The following is a 22,411-nucleotide window of genomic DNA, read 5'->3' as shown; positions in this document are numbered from 1 at the left end:
GTCTTTTTTTCTCGATGTCTCTTTTGTGTTCTGAAATGCTAAATATACATTACTTTAATAATAATATTAACAGACAACAAGATACAGAAAAATTGAAAGATTGTTATAGGTCTCTCGTTATGTCAATTAAGAAAGGTGACTAACTTTATATACATGATTCGAGGACCCCTTTCATTCATAGTATTAAGAAAACATGAACTGTTTATGTGCGTCTCAAGGAACTGCTTGCGATTCTTATTCGATTGTATTACGTGCGTGTACTATGTCATTTGTGTATGTGCAGGGTATAAAAGCAACTTAGCTTGAAACTCTGACTAGATTACGATTTTACATCCCTTTCGTAAGAGTCAGAGGTATGTTATACATGTAACTTAATTTGCGTTTATTATATTTTACTTAAATTTGTATTGCAAAGAATTTTATTACTCATAGATTTTTGTACCTGATGAGGGCCGGGACGTTGTCCAAACGGCCGAAACGTCGTTTTGTTTTTTAATAAATTCAAAATTTGACAGTACTACCATTGGACGTTGTTTTTAATTATTTACCAACTGTCATTGGACGTTTTATTTGAATAAAAAAATTATTGAAAAAATGTGGCCCATACAGCCCCAGGTTCCCCTAAATATACATATGTGTGTGTGCATACATTTCATTACCATTCGTATAATTTTTTTTTAATTATAATCGAGAGAGAGACATATATATGCATATAAATACATGTATATTAATCTATGTTCTATAGTTATTTGTGTATGATATTCTATACGAGCCCCATAAAACACAACCCAGCCCTATTATGAGATACATTGATAGATTGATTTTTGAAAAAACTAAAATCTTATCAAAGGGGCCGTGCACAAACTACGTTATAAATTTAAGGGTGGGAGGGGGTAAAAGCAAAAACTACGGTTGTCATCGGGGGGGAGGTTAGGGGTAGTAAGCTTTTTTTACGTTACCAACTTCGAAACAAGTATCCTTAATAAAACCAAGAATAAATAAAAAAAATTATGTGCTCGCACTGCGGCCTTCAAGGGAGAGACACTGAGAATATATAAATTAATAAATTGACTTATTCAGAAATGGACTGATGGACGTGGTTTATGAGACTGCCTTGTTTGGTGATTCACTTATTTATGGAGACGTTAACTTGTTAGTTTTGTTACTAATGTTACTGCATTGATTTAAGATTTGAGTAGCGTAACATCTTCAGTCATATAGTTTTCAAAAATTTTAATTTTGCGCCAGTACTGACCAGCAATTGTGCTATTTTTAACAGCTTTCTGCTTTGTGTTCTCGGTTGTCATCGTATCACGTTACGTGCGGAAAAAAAGCTGAGCAATAAAGTATCCTCAAACAAATGAAATTCCATACGATTTGTATTGCCCGTCGATAAAAGATGATCTTAAAAAGAGAATTTGCACTGAATGTGGTCTGTATTTTGCATCAAAAAAGTCAGTAAAAAATTACACGTAAGTAATTTTTACAACATAATTATATTTATGTTTGCTATTTAGTTTCAATAAATATTTATTGTAGGAAAAAACTACACTCAATCAACCTAAGCTCATCATTAGTTCGTTCTCCAAGTTTTAAGAAAGAGACCAGGAGAACTTCTATGTAGCCTTTCCGAAGATACAATTAAATGGGTAGATGTTGATTCCATTGAAGATATTCTGCAGATTTCAGAAAATCCAACATCTAAAATCGCTATGCTGATAATTTCAAATGCCGTTTTGCTGATAACAAAAGAGACTCTACATATTTATCAAAAAAATCAATTCTTATTTATTATAATAAAAAAATTGGTTAGACAGTTTTTCACAGGCGTAAAAATGTAAAGGATATTTAAATTATTTCTAAGAAAATCATAAGTTTATGAACAATATCGAATATTGTTAATTTATATTACATAATTTATTTATTTCTTGGGATTTATTTGTAATTAACTATATTCAAAAAGTAGTAAGTTGCTTGTCATAGTAATATAAAATGAAATATCTACGTTACTTTCCGGAAGGGGAGAATGGGGTACAGCGAATGTCTATGGTTGTCAACGAAGGGGAGGGAGGGAGTCAAAAAACAGCTTGAAATTGGTAACGTAGTTTGTGCACGGCCCCCAAGGAGCATAAACTTTGAGAAAGATTACAAAAAAAAACCAAATAGCCAAAAAGTACAAACATTTACATTGAATTACATACGTCCAAAAAACTACCAATTTATAAAATATTTTATTTACGAAAATATGGTCACAAAAACATACATAGAATCAACCATTAATAGCCAGATGTATGGCTGTAAAAGTTTTGAACTCGAGATATTTGGAAAATTTTGATTTATGACTATACCCAAAAGAATTACTAGATAACTGTCCTAAGCAAATATTTTTAAGTAAACTCTTTTATTTTATTGATCAGATAGTAAATCTATGATTTTTTTCTTAAGAATACTTTTAATAAAATACTAGTTATATTAAAAATAACTCAAGGAAGAAAGAAAAACTTACAATATTTTAATATTATGGATACAGACTGTCTTACACATAAAACTACGAAAATTTTAGACCATTATTATGAATTCTTACATCGTTATTAAATACATCCATTTTAATTAATTAAGATATGATCGGCAAAGGTTTAAAACTGAATCTCATAAAAAGTTATTACATTATTTCTAAGAATTTTTAAACGAAGGGAAAAAATTGTAAATCTCTTTATAATGCTATTTAAATCTATCGGAAGTCCAAAATAAATGTAGAAGCACTATCAGTATAAAATAGCTATAATGAGGAAATGTGGTAGAGCAGAATTATTTATAATAGTAACGCATCATAAATGGTAAAAAAAATTAAAGTTTTATCTAAATTTTTAAAACATGTCACCAAATAATATTCTGAATATTACAGTTAGATTATTTGATTTTAGATAACTATTAATTTTAGACGATATTAAAAATAATATTTTCGGTCAAGTGTTGCCATACGTCTATACAATTGAATTTCAGGAACGTGCTCTACCATATGCACACATTTCAATTACTCTACATTCTGTTAAAAAAATATTACGCCTTAACAAATTGACACAGTTATTTCTATTAAAATTTCTTTAGGTACTGCGGAACGTACAAAATTAGTCATAAAATACATGCTTTACGGTCTTCATACGAAATTTAGTCATTGTGTGGTTTATTCTACTCAAAAATGTATAAAAAAATTTCCAAAACCTTTTGCAAACGTACTACACTTTAAAATACATTTCAAACAAATGGTTATCCGTAATATAAAAAAAACACATATATATGATAAACATATTTACAACCCTTGTACAAAAGATAAAATTTTAGCAGATAATTGAATGGTTGCACGTTATAAAAAAGTTTTATTAATAATATGTGAATGTTATACTAACGTTTAATAGTAAACATAAATCAAAAGCACAAAATACATTCATGACTACATTCACAGAGGTAGTGAAAAGCATCCATTAAAATTCGAAAATAAAAACACAAAGGAACAGAAAAATTTATTTTAAAAACTAGTTGTATTGATGCTAAAAACGTAGGTGCAATGAAAGCAGCTCATGAAATATAAGAATTTTCAATTTATGTTAGAAGTCATATAGTTGTAAATTTGGCTTTCCATCTTGAAAACAAATAAAAACTTATAGTCGATAAAAATAATTTTGAAAATAGTATAAAACTATCAAACGCAACTAATAGCTTAGATGTCATTTAACAAACATAATTATTTTGTGAAATCAATAGAGTATGACAACATTTCTGAGTACTTCATTTTCAGTAACAAACTAACAATTGGGGGAAAAAGAGAAAACGTAACAAAAAACATTGCTTAAGGCATTGCAAACAAAATATCTCCAAAAAATGATAAAAGGTTTTTCAAAAACTTATTTGAAATAAAATAAATGGTGCAACATCCTTTAAAGACATTAAAACATATAAAGAATTTATACCATCAAAAATTAAATACCAGACGTTTAAAGATATTGCAATCACAATGGGTTTCATCGATCGTGATTCTCAAATCAATAATACTTTCAAAGAAGCAATTACGTTCAGGTTTTCTAATTAATTACAACAACTTTTTCTGTGGTTCTTTATTCCAGAAAATATTCAAGGTAATAAAATACAAAACGAATACTAATACAATACTACAGAAGATTTTATTGATTGTAGAGATTGCACTCTTTTCAATATTAACTAAATTTTAGAATTGAGAAAATAAATCCTGCAAATGTTTTCATTTACCTATACTAAAAAGAATTTAAAATACACAAAATTTTATAGATAGAGAATATCAACTGTCATATACTTGCAATTTATGAATGGACTCGTTCTAAATTGTGTACAGACGGCATACCTGGAAACATAAGCAAGACATACCCAACAACAATATTTGTGACCGAGAGGTTGACTATTTCTTCAAAAATACTATCGTGTAGAGTGGAAAAATTCCTACTGACATATGGTCTTTTACTTCAATTTGAGGGAACATTACTAAAGTATAAAAATTTAAAGATGTTTTTGTCAAACATGAGAGAGAGAAAGACAGTTAGCGCGTGGATAAACAACTGACAACATAAGGAGCAGATAATATTTACCTTTTAGCATCCAACCTTAAAGTTACCAGCAGTAGCTGACGCTCTTGCGTGCTCACATAGATATAGTTCTCACTGCTTACCGACTAAGCTCCAATAACAATGTGGCAACGTCGCGAGTTCATGCGGGCGCACTATAGCCTTTCAACCCCATTTAGGGGTAGTTTGAAACGTATTTTCAATCGGCTCCCATTTAAAAGCTATTAGCCCTAAAAAATCAATTCCAACGGGGTTCGCGTCAGAAAAAATCGCTCTACACGCGGTTCTCGGGAAATGCTACCGTTACATATCATGCTGTATATACTGTTCGCTCTTGATGCACACAAGAAAAAGCTAGATACACGATAAGTTTCTTGACCCCCGTTCTTGGTACAACCTAGGCAACTCACATAGGCCCCAGCTAACTAGCTTGGGAGCTCTGGTAACTTTCCAATTGGGTGGATATCAAATAACGTATGTTCTAAAATATTTGTTGATAAATATAGTTGTTGGATTACTAATGTTGTACGTACGTAACATAAGAAGTATACCAGTTTCTTAAATAAAACAATTTGTTGAAAGTTAACTGGAGACACTAAAACCTGATACAACAAAAATAATACAACGTATAAAAAGGTTCATAAGTTAGATAATGATTTTTATAATTATTTTTTAATAGATACGTTTTACACAGTTCAAGAAGATTTACAGCTCTATGAACTATGTACCTAATGGTTATTAATAAGGAATTACTTAATCATTGAAATACAACGTATAAGAAGAAAGAATAAACCGTGGACCTCGTTTGTAGCCCTATTTACCACGAAAAGATAGGAATCGTTTTTTCCTCTTTATTTAAATATGTCAAATATTTCAATAGAGATTATCCTTTTGTCTTTAATCTAGATAATAAGCTACGTACGATAGAAAAGAATTAGTATGCAATAGAAACTTAATAATAATTTTAAATATGTTGTACAGACTACTTCAATACATATGAACGAATGTTTTAATTTAATGTTTAAGTATTAAAAACTTTTTTATAATAAATCAGTATTTGATAGAAATTTTATTTTTAATTGATGATATTTAATGGAACTAAACATTCATCATAAAAGTGACATTTTCGTATATTAGTACAAAATAATTTGATTTCTTATCTGCTTTAGATATGTAAACGATAACAATTTCTTTTCAAACAATGCTTTCTTTTCCCAAATTACTATCATGTTCTATTGAAATACGGATTCCATTGTTATATTTGCAACCTGATAACGTGACGTACCATGCGAAAGCAGTGGTTTTTTCGAATATAATCTAATAATATCAAATCTCTAACCTTCAGATTTATTTATAGTCATGCATAACGCTAGGACTAAAATAAATTGTTTTTTGTATAAAATAAAAGGTAATGATGACGAATTTTCTGTAGTAAAAGTTATTTTTGGTATAAAAACTCTTATTGTAATTTTTTTTCAGTTACAATTTTTTGCTTCAATATTGTACTTGAGAAATCATTTTTTTGTAATCTTGTACCGTTACACGAGCCATTAACTTTACTTAAATTTCGTGTTAACATAACATTCAATCCAATTTTTAAATTAGGCTAACGCATAGGTGAGCCTTCACGAATATTATTTAGAAATTCAATTGAAAACTTTATGTAAACATTACTATCAGATTTATCAACACACTTGTAAGAAGCAAAATCTGGGCTGTAATATGCTTTCATTTCATTTTTTTAACGATTTAGTACTTTCTCGTGAAAACATGTTTTTATTAACATTTTTTTAAACTAGAAGAATCTGTCTAAAACCTTCTCCCAAGACAATTGATTTATTTTCAAAATAGATATTTAAATTACATAAATTATGTAATTTTATTTGAACTGTTTCTACGGATTTTTTGGGATCATAGAAGGTTTGTCTCATTTAATCAAATCTACTACTTTTTTTTTTTTTTTTTTTTTTTTTTTTTCTTAGATATTAATTCCAAGAATGGACTTTCCATATTGTTAAAGTCTAATAGTAAACAAAATTTTCTGTAACTGATCATTTTTTTTAAAAGTAAAATTTATTTTATACCATGTCCATTGCATAGTATTGCTGTTGTGTGGAGGTACATATTGTTAAAGATCAATTTTCGAGTAGAAGATTAATTTTAAGGTGGCTCCTCACTAAATCAAAACACTGTAGTATTAAATGATATTTTAAAGGATGATTCTTGAAGGTGCAAGCAGTTTTTTCCCAAAATTTTAGACCTCGTCACCACCAAAATTTTTGAAAAAAACTAACTGGAAAATAGACTCTGTAACATAGCCTCTTATGGATGGTCGTCAAATTGGTGGCACAGGTTGTATGATATCTAAGAAAAGATACTGTAAAAACTATGTAGCAGATAGAAGAAATCAGAATCTTTCCAACGACATTCAGGTACTTGGACATTACCATGGGTTTTATAGGATATTTTGTGAAAATAGTAGATAACTGTGCAAGTCACGGAACAGATGAAAAGTGTGGGGCGTCTGCTACACCGAAGAGCGGTAGCCCGCGTAGTTTGAATTGGTCAGAAAGTTGTACGTAAAATGAATTGGAGTTGTGGGGAATCGTAATTATAATAAAAATAAATGAGACGCTGAACTAAGAAAATAATTTAATGCGGGGCTGACTTATGTACTTTTTTGACTAATAGATAAAATTAATAGAATATATCACGATAAAATTAGGACACGGTTGTATTTACGCATCACTAATAAATAACTTGTAGATTTTTTCTAAAGTTTTTGTATCTTTGGTCACCCGTGGCTTATTATTAACATTTTCAGAGAGTAAAATGCGGAGACCCTCTTTACCGTTTGTGCTGAATGCTTCTTGTAAAACGGTATTAATAATACCAGTTTCTGCTATTTTGTTTATTATTCTTGAAGACAAGTTGTCTTTGTACTGTGATAAAGTACCTTTATTCTGTACTTTAAGTACTTGTCTTTTTTGTTAGGTACTTATCGTCAGCTTATTATTATTTACATACAAGGGTTATGTTGTCAGATTTGTATACATACGTCTGCTCGGGTCACTGTATTGTACGATATAGGTCAACGGTGTAGATGTGACTAAACTTTTTTTGAAGGGACTATAGGTACCTATCCATTTTTAGTCAAGAACCACCACAGCCAATGAAAAGCTGTGTTGCAGTATGCTTACTCTTCTTGTGGGATTTGTAGTGAGGAGCCACCTTAATCTTGACAAAAATTGCACTTTCTTGTTGCGTCATTTCATTTTCTATCCAACCAAATGGCATTACTTAAATACCCATGTCTTTACCAGAATGAAATGTAACAAAAATGTTTATTGATCTTCATGAATCATAAGGTTTAGAAATTCTGGCGAGATTTACGGCTGGTCTTGTTTTTCGACCAAATTCGTACATCTGCTTTCGGTTTAACAGCGATGATAGATAATGGTGATGCCACATAATCGGGTGACGCTACTGTCAACGAGTACTATCGCACGTATTTTACGGCCAAAGAAAGAAATCACAATTTTATCATTATTATGACTTGTTTTAATATTTTCATCTTTACTTAATATCAGGGCTGATTAGAATCCGATGCTAGGACAATAAAGTGAGGTAAAAAAAACATTTTAGAATGATTTCCCGAGAACAGTATCGAATTCATAAAATTATTAAAAATGTTTTCCAAATTCGTTTGAATTTTTCTTAAATCCTTGGATAACTTTTGAGGTTAGAAACTAGATGAAAAATTGTCTTATAAATTTACAAAAAATTATTAATTAAGTTTACACTACCTCTGTTTTGACTCTTGAACTACTTTACAAAGATTTTTGTACTTTTTAAGCTTTAAAAGGCAAGCTGAAAGAATTAAGTATTCAACTCATGTTTAAGAATTGGGGAATTGGCGCGCAGAGGGGCGAGCCCACATTAGTATACATGAATACGTTAAACAAAATGTATATAAAATGCACAAGTTACTTATGTTTTTGACACATTTAGAGTTGTAAATATTGAGGAAAAGGGACGTTCAGCACTTGTAAATCTCAACTAAGACTACTTGCCATGAAAAAACCACGTCTTCAACAATAACTCTTCATATGCTATCAGAAATCTTTTTGCAATAAGAAATTAAATACATTTGAAATTGAATTAGGAAAAAGTACATAGTTAATGAATTAAGTAGTTTTTTCCAACTAAAATTTTTTTGCAATCGTATTATAGAACTAAAAGAATATGTGAATTATAATTTAAGTTAAAGATGTACGAATATCTCCAAAGAGTAAAGTGGTACTTTCAAGCTATCTAACCGCTTGATATAGTCGCGACTATTCAAGTATAGCCACAGGTGTGAGTCTGGCACTCAGAGAGGCTACATGTTAAACTCGTTCTGATAAAGAAACATTACAAAAACTAATTGCATTTCATTATTTTCTCAGTTTTACCAATGTAACACAAGTAGAAACAGCAATGGTGAAGAAGAGATCCTCGTCAAATAAACAAGACATTGAGAATTATAATTTTCAACCTTTATATTTACAACTTAAACATACGTATCAAACGCATCATAGATTTTATCATCAGAATCTATGGCTTTTAGTATACACATAAATACTTCATACGAACAGAATAAATAGTGGTTTCCTTGCAAGGCTACATTACTGGACATTGGATAATCAAGCCATTTGCTATTTCAATAATCTACTGACTGTTGCGTATAAAAAGTGATTTAAAGTATCATTGTATAACTATAGTTAAAAATTTCAAAATAATTTATACGTACGGAAGTAATAAAGCTGAGTTTCTAAGTTTAATCATAACCCACGAAAATGATAATTAGTTCCAAATTTGTCATTTCAAAGACCTCGAAGATAAAGTATTTTTTCCCGTATGCCTTACATATAAGCAGAACCGTTTCAAAAAGAAAAAGCTATTTTGTACCTTACATAAAGCGCACTTATTCAAACAATAGTTTTTAGTAGCACATCAATCTAGTCATCAAAGCAAGACTTCGATTAATATTATTTAACATATGAACGCCTGAAGCGCCAAAAGCAATAGTCTACATGATTGGTTACAACGTGGTTTGTTAAGTGTAGCATATGATAAAAACGATAGTAATAAAATTTATTACTGCATATTCTCATGTATTTACAGAATAATATGTTTAACCAAACCATTTTGTGTATCATGCGTTTTTTGTGAGTCTAGTTTCGTAAATTAACATTTTTCTATTAAATATAAACTGGCTTAACAAAAAAAATTGTATATGCATATAACTACCACGTGCACAAGCTGCACACGATTTCGCATATTTAAACATCGCGCGTAAGACAACTTACGCACATTGCAAGGCGACTTATGCACATTACAGAGCATGCAAACTTAAGCAGCGTTGCAGGTCAGCAAGTAGGGCACAGAACCTCAAGCAGCGCACCCAGAATAAGTGCAACAAACTCACAGGTTCTGTTCGCCTACTGACAGCAGGAGCTACTTCGTTTGAAAAGAGAGAGTTGCTCACCACGTACAGGAAGTTGTTACCTGGGCTAGAATCGCCATAGCCCATTTATTACTCACAAGAATTTTACCGAAATTATGTGCCTAAACGTTGACCTTTAAACGATATTAAAATTTTGTTTCTCGTATGTAACTATGATTGCCAATAGACTTATAAAGGTAGTTTTGCTAGTGGAGCATACCTTTTGTTGTGAATGGACACTCATCTGTCTACAAAATGGGATTCACAAAATTTTTGTGAGCACGCGTTTGAGCCAGCAAATCACGATGAAAATTCACTTAATTCTGATAATTTCACAGCAACAACTCCTCTTTATAACATCACGGTAGTGGTATATTTACTAGTATCACTGATTACTGTTTAGACGCGGCTGAGTGAAACACCACTTGCTGAGCAACACCACTAATTGAGTTGTTCAAGCTATCCTGGAACTTATCCTCGATCATCTTCATTTAAGATACTAAAACTTCTCGGTATCGACCAGCGTAGACGTGTATTAGCAAAATATTATTTGTCTCAATAAACAAACAGTAATCTGCACTGATTATCTCAGAATTAGAATGATATGCATTTGGGTATAGATTCCGATGCAAAAGCAAAGCTTGAGCGAGATTTTTGTTACTAAGGTAAAAATGGACCATCTACGTATATTTCTTCACAGTGTAAATTTTTATTTTTTTTATTTTTTGTTATTTTATAATTTTTTTTTTTCGGGTTACCGCGACAGCTCTTAGGCCAAGTCACCGGGGCCACCCACTCACCACCTATGTGTGGGGATATATTGCCACACCCATTTCCAACCCTTTTACTGATATTATACCTTATCTATGAGCACAGTGCGAGTATCTCTGGTGAAACACCTTGCCAGTTAAGCTAACAATCTCTGCACCAATGGTGCATCAGATCCACCTAACACTGTGTAGCCTGAACCCGGAGAGGACTCCATATTTTAGAACGTCCACTCCTCGCCGGTTAAGCCAGCGCTCTCTGCCAAAGCATCAGATTCAGGCTAATTATCATCCCCGGAGAAGCTCCATGTTTCCGGGACCCCTCCTTACCGGTAATTCCAGCGATCCCTACGTGGCATATCTCTAGCCCTAACACTGTTTCGCATTCACCCAGGCTCGAAGACCCGTGGGGAAAGAAAAAAACCCTGGAATTACTCTGAAGGAAAATTCCACGAAAAAACCCACCCCGAAACAGCCAGCATTACATAGGAACTTTTCCCGATGAAAACAGTTTCTGAAAAAATCTGCATTCAACAGGAATCGAACCCACGACCCCTAGAACAGCGTTGTATTACTAACAAGCACGCTTACCACTGAGCCAACGCCGCTCTTCTAAACAGTACAATTATTACAAGCTTGCACGCCATTCGTACTTACTATCTCGACATACTGTATGGAGTACTACACTATAAGCAGATGCGTCACAGTTTGAATTTTGTTTTAAAAAAATCAGACGGAGACGGTTTTTCACTACTCAAATTCAACATCTTATATCTTGCATGAGACAGTATGTTGTTCCTTTAAGTACTATGACAATTTCAGCTGGTACTTCGGAAAAGAACAAAGTAATGCAAGAAAATTGCCAAAAATACTATCTGCATAGAAATGTATATTAAATCCTGTATAAGAAAGCTCATGTGATTTTCAATAAATAAGCAATAAAAAATGTTACTTACAATATTAGAAAATATAAATCTTAACCTTATACAATTATTTATCTCTTTTATCCCTTTAATGATATTAATGTAAGTAATTATTGCATTATTAATTACCAAAGTTTCAAGTAAGTGCAGTAGGTTATTTAGATAAAGGCGTTTTGTTTATTGCCTTATCTATTAATGACTCGTCGAGTAAGTGTGCTCTGGCATTTATTTTAATACTTTTGTTACCCATTATTGCTTTTTTCGTTAAGAATGTTACGAAAGTTATAAGTGAACGCTCTGGATAATATATAGAAAGGCTTTTTTTTATTGTTAATGTTCAACATATATAGTCACGCGTGAGCATTATGAGTAAACGTGAGTGATGCGTGGTGACCGTAACGAAAAAGCGTTACGGAAAATATATAGATATACATTTCATACATAGTATGCTATACAGGAGTGTGCAAATGAGAGAGTAAATGGAATCGAAGAACACGCCCGATCTCCGGTTGAACTCGGCTCGGCTTTCTGTCTTTTTCTTCACACGCTGACTGCCACCCTTCTGTCGTTTGTAAAGTATGCTACCCGTATTATTATAGCTATATAAAAAAGTATAAAAGAATGAAATATCATATATGTATTGTATTATACAGCTTGTACATACACCTACACCACACACACACATGTGTGTGTATTTATGTATGTGTGCGTGTGTTATATTATATATGTGTTAGTAAGATTTTCAAATTACACTGGCTCCGAGAATCGAACTACATCTTTAGGATTGGTAGTAGGGGACCTTATCGATTGTGCTATGCAGCACGCTAATCCAATCTTTATTATTATTATTTATGGACACCAACCAAGAAACTTCTGAATTAAAAAATTGATCTATAATTGGGCGTGTTATTTATATTATATATGATTGAGGTCGAACTTGTTTACTCCTCAGGAATTGAATACTTACTATGTTTCGATCATGGATAATGTTCTACCACTAGCGATGCCTGACCTAGCTGATGCCCTATTGTTACCACTTCCGGAAGATCCTAACATGATCTTTTTACTTAAAAACGTAACTAAAACTGATGTTTTGATTGCTCTTTCGAAGGCGGTATCTAGATTGGGTGGTAAAGACGGTATTTCTGTAAATATGATTAAAATGCTCACACCAAAAATTGCTTGCCTATTACAATACCTTATGAATCTCTCAATTAACACATCAAAATATCTTGAGTCATAGAAATCAGTGATTATTATACCCTTTAGTAAATCCAAAGCCCCAACATCCCCATCTGATACTCGCCCTATTGCTCAGTCATCAGAGTATTCCAAAGTTTGCGAGCGTTGTATTGATTCACAACTATCAGCGTTTATTGACAGAATCAACTTTCTTGACCCGTACTAATCTGCGTTTCGACGTAGTCACAATACGCAAACGGCTCTTCTGAATCTTACTAAGGATGTTAGATACGGGATTGAAAATGGTTGTTGTACGGTCGCTGTTTTATTTGATTTTACCAAGGCATTTAATCTGGTAAGTCATCCAAAGCTTCTCAGAAAGCTCCGAATACTTGGTATGAAGGTAGCATTCTCGGGCCTAAACTTTTTTCTATATTTATCAACGACCTGCCTCGATGTCTGAGTCATTTTAAGCACATTCTGTTTGCTGACGATTTTTAAATTTTCTTAACAGTGCCATGTAAGAGTGTAACGGAAGCAATAAGGCTGATAAACGAGGATATCTCTGTCATTGAACGGTGGGCTCGTGAAAATGGTTTGCACATCACCTTGGCAAGATTAAGGCAATAATTATGAGTAGCCATACATTTGTTTCACGTTTGAATCTGGATGCTCTCGATAAGATTAGAGTCCTGGGCCATAAAATTGAGTACGAGACAAAGATCAAGAATTAGGGAGTTTGGCTAAGCAACGATTTATCCTGGTCTGCTCATATTGACCATATTTCCACACAGGTGTATTCCACGCTCTCTACACACGTTACGACAGCATCGTTACTCCCTTACACTGGAACTACGCAAGCATCTGGTGGAATCTATGATACTGCCCTATTTTGACTATGCTGCTGCAGTCTACCATGGTCTTGACGAAACTCGTGAACTGAAGTTACATAGGTTACTTAATGTATGCGCAAGATTTGTCTTCAGAAATATTCCGTATGATGCACATGTATCGCTTTATCGTCTAAAGCTTGATTGGCTCAAACCCAAGCATAGGCGCGAGTATATGTTAGCATCGTTCGTATATAATTTAATAACTCACCAAAATCCAGAGACGCTTGCTCGGCGCTTTACTCTACGGTCGGAAATTGATTTGCGCCACTCCGATAGACGGCAAAATGAGATCTTCTACATTGGTAACCATCGTACTCAGGCTTGGACAGACTCTTTCGTTGTCGCTGCAGCTTACCTCATGAATGGCTTACCTTGCCCTGACTTTGCGCCTGACGGTCTTTCTAAATACAAGAGTGCTATCTTCCAAGAACTATTACGTCATGACACTGGCGAGTGGGAAAATCGGGCCATGACTCTCTGACTGGTCACACTATCACGTGCATATTTTGTTTTATTTTATTCTATACCGTATTATATTATCTTGCTATATAAATATATATATATATATATATATATATATATTTATACACTAATAATCCTTTATAGTTACTGATTATGTTTATTTTACTGAAGATAATACTGCTTGGCTGCTTATAGTTCGCACAATCTTTAATCTTGAATCTTTAATAAACAAATAAGGATAATTCTAAAGATAGGGATAATGATGGATATCAAAATAATTTTTCTCAGTATCATTGCTTAGTGACTTAGTATATACCAAATTATTACTTATTGAAAGTACTATACTGTTAGTTTTAATACGCCACTTTTTAACAGCTCACCCATGGAGTGATACTTTTCAGTTATCATATCGCTATTGTTAAAGAGAGAATTATGTTATTACACTAATCTTCTTAACCTTTAATCAAATTTTACATGTATTAATGAACACTATATAATTATTGTTATTGGAATACTTGGCGAATGTAATTTTGATACTGGCCAGATGGGGTTTTACCCCATGGCTCAATAAATATATCTAATCTAATCTAATCTAATCTAATTTCTCTATTGTGCTTAGTTATTGTTCGCATCATTTAAATGCAAATGATTTCTGTATGTATATTAGTGGCGCTTTTGATGATATACCTGATTTTGTTCATCGTGTCAATCAGGACCTGGGCAATGTCTTATCTGGAGCAATGTCAAATGGACTTTGGGTCAACAAAGAAAAAACTGGGGCTATGTGGCTTGGATCGTGCAACTTTGTTGAGAGACTTTCTCACATGAATGTACCAGACATATTTCTTGGTGGTATTAATATTTATGTTTCTGACACATTGAAGATCTTAGGTATTACGCTCGGCTCTACATTAAGCTTCAGAGTGCAGTGCGGCATAACATCTAATAAATGCAAAGCTGCACTTTACCATTTCCAGAAATGTGGTGCATCTTTGCCCTATGATTGTAAGCTGATGCGAGTCAAATCTTTGATCATTCCATACTTTGATTATTGCTCGGGTCCGTTTTTTACTTTGTCAAACGAGTTAGAAACAAAACTCCGAAGAAGTATTAATGCCGCAGTTCGATTCGTAACAGGTACTCGGAAGCGGGCTTACATCACCCCTGATTACAAGAGGCTTAAGATGTTACCTTACCCTCTTAGAGTTAAGTATCTCACTCTCACTTTTCTGGCAACCATTTTGCAAGCTGGTGAGCCCGAGTACCTTGCAAGTCGACTCGAATTTAGATCTTGTCATAGGCCTGCCACTAAACGAGCAACAGACGTCGATCTAATTGTTCCACGTGCTAGATTGGATTATTTGAGCAATTCATTTTTTGTAGGAAGCGCGAGCGTTTGGAATAATGTTCCTGCAAATGTGCGAAAATTACATTGTCGACCGTGCTTCAAAGAAGCACTTAACAATTATCATATGAGCAAAGTCTAGCTAACGTATGAGTTATTTAGTTTCAGTTGATGCTAGTATTATTTAATATAGTACATTTTTTTAGTTTTATACTACAATTGTTAATTTTTTTTCTTTTATTTTACGCGTTATTACAATTTGGGCACTGTTTTAGCCCTAATATTACTTCTGTAAACAATGTACTGTAATTACCTTTTTGTATTTTGCTTAGGCTATACAGGAAGTCGAGTATGTCTCGCTGAGTCCTTAGCCTACTTAAATAAAGAATTCAATTCAATTCAATTCAATTCTCTCTATTGTACTCATGTAGGTAGGCCTTTTTCATTGCTTTTTTAAATATTTTTGATTGTAGAGTATGATTGATTAATATTAGAATTAGTATCATTTTTAAAACATTTCTTCTCTGTAAACAGAATTATTTTAAAATATCAATATTTGACCATAATGCAAAATATTCCCGAGTTTTTACAATTGTGTTTATTCAAACTACATATCAACCTGTCTTTAGTAAAGAGCCAGCTCAACTAAATTTGCGTACGTGCGCAACTACGCACAGTAAACAGGTATCCGAATCCAAAAACAGACAGAGAGACAGAGAAAATAATACACACGAACGATTGTTAAACTAATGTATGTACCTTTATGTAGGTAGTTACTGTGATAGTTACTTAGACAATTTTGAATGTATAATAAGTAGTGAAAAAATCAAATTTACTGTTTAACTTAAAAGAAAAAAAGTCAAAAATAAGGAATTTTAAAGTATTACATGATTGATGTTCTTTTATGAATCGTACATTTCGTTTAATCTTTTTTTTTTTAATGTTATGTTATTCTACAAACTCTATTTAGTGATGAAAATCAAGTGTTAAAATATTACTCCATTTCATTAGTTTTGTACCCCATATCTTAAATATACGTATTAGATTGTTACAAAAAGGAAGCTCAGTAAAGATAAGATGTCTTCAGGAAGTTGGTACGCAAGCTCAGCTCAATAGTTCTTCTTGATCTTTTTATATTTTAACGCAATATATTATGAAATAAAAATTGTATTAGGACATATAGTAAAGAATGTTTGTATACGAAGGGCGAAAGGGGTGAAGTCAAACTTATATCAGGACATCCATAAGTAACCTTTTCAATTAAAGTTCTGTATATGCAAGAGCACAAAAATAAATATTAAGTTCATCAAAATTTATAAAGGCTTTATTATTTGACCTTATAACTTGCTGACTACCTCTATTACTGTGACATATTAATATCAATAACTGTCAAAATTAGGCGGCAATAATCATTCAATTTATTATTTTTTAATCGTATGGATTATAAAGAAATATATAACCGTAATCGAAGTGTTCCTTAAATATTTTAATATGTAGGATCTAGTGTTTTAATTATAAAAAGTAATTTAAACTTTATCAAAAGCATTTTAATCATGTTTTAAAAATAAAATATTTTTTTTTGAATTCTTAGAAAAAAATTAAATAGAGAGATATTTAATAATAAAATTAAAATGACAGTAACGATTTAATGGAATAGTCTGCAAAATTATGAGAAACTATAAGCTACTTTTTGTTAAAATAGGGAAAAAAAGAGTATTCATGGAATATTAAAGTTAGTTTTTTTTCGGGTTACCACGACAGCCTACTGACCTCGTTACCGGGATCACCCACTCACCACCTATGCGTGGGGATAAAATGCCACACTTATTATGATATAACCTAACTGATATCTTTCTTATCAAAGCATAGGCACTGTTGGAATATTTCTAATGAAACCATAGTCACATCTTACTAATCAGGTCAGCACTCTTTGCACGAATGGTGCATTGAGTTCACTCTTTTATGCATTAAAATGCATCAAAATTCTTTGGAAGTGATGTTAAAAAAAAAAAATAATAGTACCATACCCAAAATTAATGTTGATTGCCTTTGCATGTCCAACATGTAGAATTCCATTAGGCTCTGGAGGAAATCGTGTGATCACTTTTCCTTCAGTTGTAAGTAGATGTTTCTTTAGTAATTCAAAAGTATTCGAGGTGATAATGTAGCCCTCAGTTTTATAGTTTTCTCCAGGTTTATGAAAGTGTATTTTCGATTTAATCATGTCCACAATCTGTGTTGTTTTGGAAAATTTCTTAGTGACCGTTTCAGGTAATTGATCTACACCATGAGCATAAAATGAAAAAATAATTATAATTACAAAACATAAGTTAAAAGAGTTATGTTTAGAATACTTTTTTATCATAGATTTCAAAAAAAATAATTTCTTGGTATGAATGATATAATAACGTGACTTAAATTATAAAAAAATAAGGTACTCAAGGTTTTGAGCATCAGATATTCTCCATCCTAGAAAAATTTTATTATAATAACAGAAGAAAAAAGTATAATTGTGGTGACGCAACTAGGTTAATCTTTAGCGCACTATTAGCTTGAGCAGGAGTTGGTGCCTAGAGAGCTCTTTTGAATAGACGACGAAGGTCCTGCCTCGGTTGCTCGAACGAGAAGACAGCAGGAGCGCCGCGCTTGACTTCCGCAGCGCTTGACTTCCACGGCTCTACGAATATCTCCCATCTCTTTCTGAGTACTACAACATCATCCAAGGGCAACTGCAGCTGAGGAACTCATAGTCAACGCCTCGTTCTGTTCCCTCTTGGCCATTAACTGGAGGGTACACTACGGTCAACATAATCTGCACGAAGCAAGTGAGAAGAGCTCCGGCAGCATGGAAGCTCAAAAAGAAACATTGTTGAAGACGATCTTAATTTAGTTACACAATTATCAGTGCTTATATGATTAATTAATGTGATGAAACAGGAATCAATTTTTGTACGTTAATTTTAAGTTCATTATACTAAGTTACTTATGCAAAGTCATGTTTTCTTATTTTACCTCTTACTCGTACAAATACAACCTTCGCATAGTAACAATAAGTGGTGACCCCAAAGGTGGAAGAAGTGTGTAAAGGTAATTAGCATCTTTTAAAAGTTTCGTTTCAAAAATTCTTGCATACTTTAGTTAGTGGTGAAGTTTTGAGAAACAATTGACAATAGTTTCGTTTTCATAAGCACAAATTTTTTTTCTTTTCTCTCTCTCTATCCTTTTTCATACCACACACCACAGTACATGACTTCCAGCCTATAAACATCCTATGTGCCCTTGGAAAAATACTTAAGTCACTAGCACTTTAACAAATTTGGAAAGTTATTGAAAACAGAAATATTTTGGATCGTTTTCAATTAGGATTTAGAAAGCTACACAGTTGTCATACTGCTATGATCTGAATAGTTGATGATATTGACACAGCGATGAGCTAAAAACAAATCACACTCCTTGTCATTGACCAATTAGAGCGTTCGACTTAGTCAACATCAGCCTACTTGTGAGTAAGCTCATTGCTATTGACTTCTCTGATACAGCTGCAGAATGGGTTAAATCATATCTCATAAACCGAACGCAAGTTGTCCGATTACCTGATGGTAAATTACCTCAAACTCTCTTCCGTAACTCAGATGTTCCTCAAGATGGCCAACTTGGTTCGATACTCTTCTCATTGCTCATCAACGACTTCCCTGAAATTTTTAAAGACGGCTGTTATTATTTATATACAGACGATTTCTGTTTCTACATCCATGAGAGAGCTGGAGAAGTTAATAATTCAATTCTAATGGCAAATCATATTCTCTAAGAGATTTCTTTCTGAGCAGAGCTGAATGGCTTCATCGTCAATGAGAGGAAAACTCGGGCAATTTGGTTTGGTATTAGAGGTTTTTATAACAGGGTACTAGCTGCCGGTAAGCTGCCTGACTACTCTAAATTGCATTATTATCAAACCTAGCGACACGATCAAACTGCTTGGTGTCATGCTTGATAGCTTCCTGATATTAAAATTACATTGTGCTCAGGTAGCTAAAAGCTGCTATTCGACTCTTACTTGTCTCAAGCGATTTGAACGCAGCTAACTAAATGACACTAGATTACTTTTAGTTTACCCGTTAGTATTTTCACACCTTAATTACTGCGCGTCTTTTCTGTATGGTCTCTCAGATACAATGGAAACGAAGATAAACAGATGCCTGAACGCCGCGTTTTGCTATGTTGACAATCCATGCAAATCAGATCATGTCCCTTCTACTTACAATATATACAATGTTACATCTTTTTTTGACATTCAAACCCGAATCCTTTTAACTCAGACAGTTCAATACTCTAGAGCTGCGACTGGCTTACACTAAACTTGACATCTACAAACATTCATTCGCTATTGGTACTGCTAAAGAGTAAAATTCGCTTCCTACTAGCCTGCGGATCAGTTTACCGCTCACCAGGTGTAAAAGTCGACTTTTACAAGCCATTAAGAAAAAAGACCATGTTTTAAACTCCTAGTGAATTAGCTTACTATTCTTATTATATTTCATTCAAATTATACTCTTACATACTTGCTTATGATTATTGTTACCTACCAATGTCATGAAATTGGACCTGTGCGTTCTCTTAAACTTTATCTCATATATTTAATGTGAAGGTAAATTATCTAGGATACCTGGTGTCCAAGGACAGGTTCCAGCTACGGTCAACCAAAATGGCTACCTTCACTTGGACACTGGAGGTGATCAAGGCTTTTCTTTCCTGCAAAAGTGGAATCACCAAGGCAGCGCGCACAAGTTTTCTCCAGCCTAATGCATCCCTAGCCCATCAAGCGGATGCGTCGGATACAGCTATAGAAGCAGTGCTATGACAGCAGCATACTCCAGATGGTGTTTGGCACCCACTTTGATTGTTTTCGCAGAAGCTCGTCCGATCAGAAAATAAGTACTCTACGTACAACAGGAAACTGTAAGCAATCTACTCTCTGGTAAAGTATTATGAAAAAATTTTTGGAGGACGCATTTTTATGATCTACACTGACCATTGGCTAATCACTTTCGCTCAGAACCAACTATCGGCCAAGGCTTCACTGAGACACGCCTGGGAGCTCGAGTACATTTCACACTTTAATGACAAGATCGAAAATTCACCAGATAAAAAGAACATTGTCGCTGACGCGCTCTCATGAACGCTACATATGAACTACGGAAACAAGCGCAGCAGCAGCAAGGCAGCCAACTCTGACAGAGCTCCCGATACTTCAACGGTATTAATACTGTTCAGTTTGGAATTGATATTCATTGTGCTACATTTATATCCATACTCTCTTTTTCAAAATAGCAACGCTTTTCTTATCTTTACTATCTCTTTACATGTAAAATCAAAACAAAGACTTTCGCCTGTGTTAAGCTTATGTTCATCTTTTTTTAACCGCTAGCCATTTCCACTGTATTATTTAAATGTACAGGCCCAAAAAGCTTTAGACATTCAAATTTAACTGTTCTGCGCAACAGTCAGTAAGCTCACGACCGCTGTTACGAACGCTTCTCTCACAGCAAGCATTTGTAAGTAATTTTCTGCCAATAAATGTGTTAATAGTTTTAAGCAACGTGACAATTTATTAACCCACGGATCCCGATTTCTACTCGCAACAACTGTCATCCTAGCATTACTTCCCGGTGCAAACATTTGGTAGCAGAGCATAGTTTCGGGGACCATTTAACCGTCGATGTAGGATCAGGACTTGCAATGTGTGCTGACTCCAAGTTCGGCTGTGACCTAATTGGTATTGGGCGTGTTGAGGGTGTGTGCTCGTGAAAGATTTCACGAGTTCAAGTGTAGTGCGGGCGACTTTCGTCACTGAATCGTCAAGGTGGGCGGTTGTTAACTTAAACACACTTCGGCTCGTTTGTCACGAGCGCTTCACGACAGTATTGAGTTTGCCATGTCGTTGGACTTGAAACCGCTTTACAAAACACAAGGCTAGTTGTTCCAGATAATCAACAACGCACACGTGAATCTGAAAAAGCTAGGCCAGGAAAAATTTAAACGTACTATAATTTAAGGACGCTTAGAGCAGTTGAGAGCCATTTGGGATACCTTCCAAATAAATCACGATAACATTCTCGCACTTAAAGACGATGCTGAAAAAACTAGCTATTTTAAAGTTGATAACTATGGTGCTACGGAGGCCTATCTCGATTCGTCTGCACTTCTTTCTGAGAAGCCGCAGAAGCTTCCTGCGCGATCAGAAAGTGACGAAATTGTACCCTTGGCTGCGCCAAGAAGTCTCCCACCAATAGCTGCAACAACCTTTTTCAGGCAAATTTTCTGACTGGCTAGAATTCAAGGATCTGTTCGGGGCTATCGTCGTGCATGATTCTCGGTTAAGCAACGTCGAGAAGTTGCAGCACTTGAAGACACATGTCCAGGGTGAAGCAGCGGAAATGCTGCGTACGGTGCAAACGGTTGATGCGAACTTTAAAGCTGCATGGAAGATGCTTGATGACCATTACACAAACAAGCGGCATTTGGTCTCAAAATGTACCAGGAATTTGCTTTCTGTGTTAACTGCATCAGATTCCGCAAGAGCTAAAGGCATTACTGAGTGGCACTGTAAATGCCTAAGCTGTACTAAAACAGCTAGACCGCCCTACTGCTCATTTGGATGAACTTGTGGTGGTGCTTATCATCCGGAAGCTTGATGCACGGGCTTTGCAAGAATGGGAGTCCTCGCAGAGCTCTACCACCGAACCTCCTACCTTTTCTGCG

The 22,411-nt window shown here is 33.9% G+C and overlaps 1 protein-coding gene across 3 annotated transcripts in view; it reads right to left on the bottom strand.

Moving 5' to 3' along the window:
- Positions 1-22,411, bottom strand: part of GlnRS (Glutaminyl-tRNA synthetase) — a 238,513-nt gene that overhangs the window by 79,526 nt on the left and 136,576 nt on the right. For all 3 annotated transcript variants that reach the window (XM_089596796.1, XM_089596797.1, XM_089596798.1), the window contains one exon: positions 17,680-17,932. In XM_089596796.1, coding sequence (XP_089452922.1) covers positions 17,680-17,932 — 253 coding nt within the window. The remainder of the gene's footprint in view (positions 1-17,679; positions 17,933-22,411) is intronic.

This window comes from Copidosoma floridanum, unplaced genomic scaffold (genome assembly GCF_036245765.1).
Source record: "Copidosoma floridanum isolate Cflo_tuat_1 unplaced genomic scaffold, Cflo_Japanese_pri ptg000030l, whole genome shotgun sequence".
In the NCBI taxonomy this organism is placed as follows: Eukaryota; Metazoa; Arthropoda; class Insecta; order Hymenoptera; family Encyrtidae; genus Copidosoma; species Copidosoma floridanum.
The sequence above is the reverse complement of the archived record's forward strand: the minus strand, read 5'-3'. Positions and strand labels throughout refer to the sequence as shown.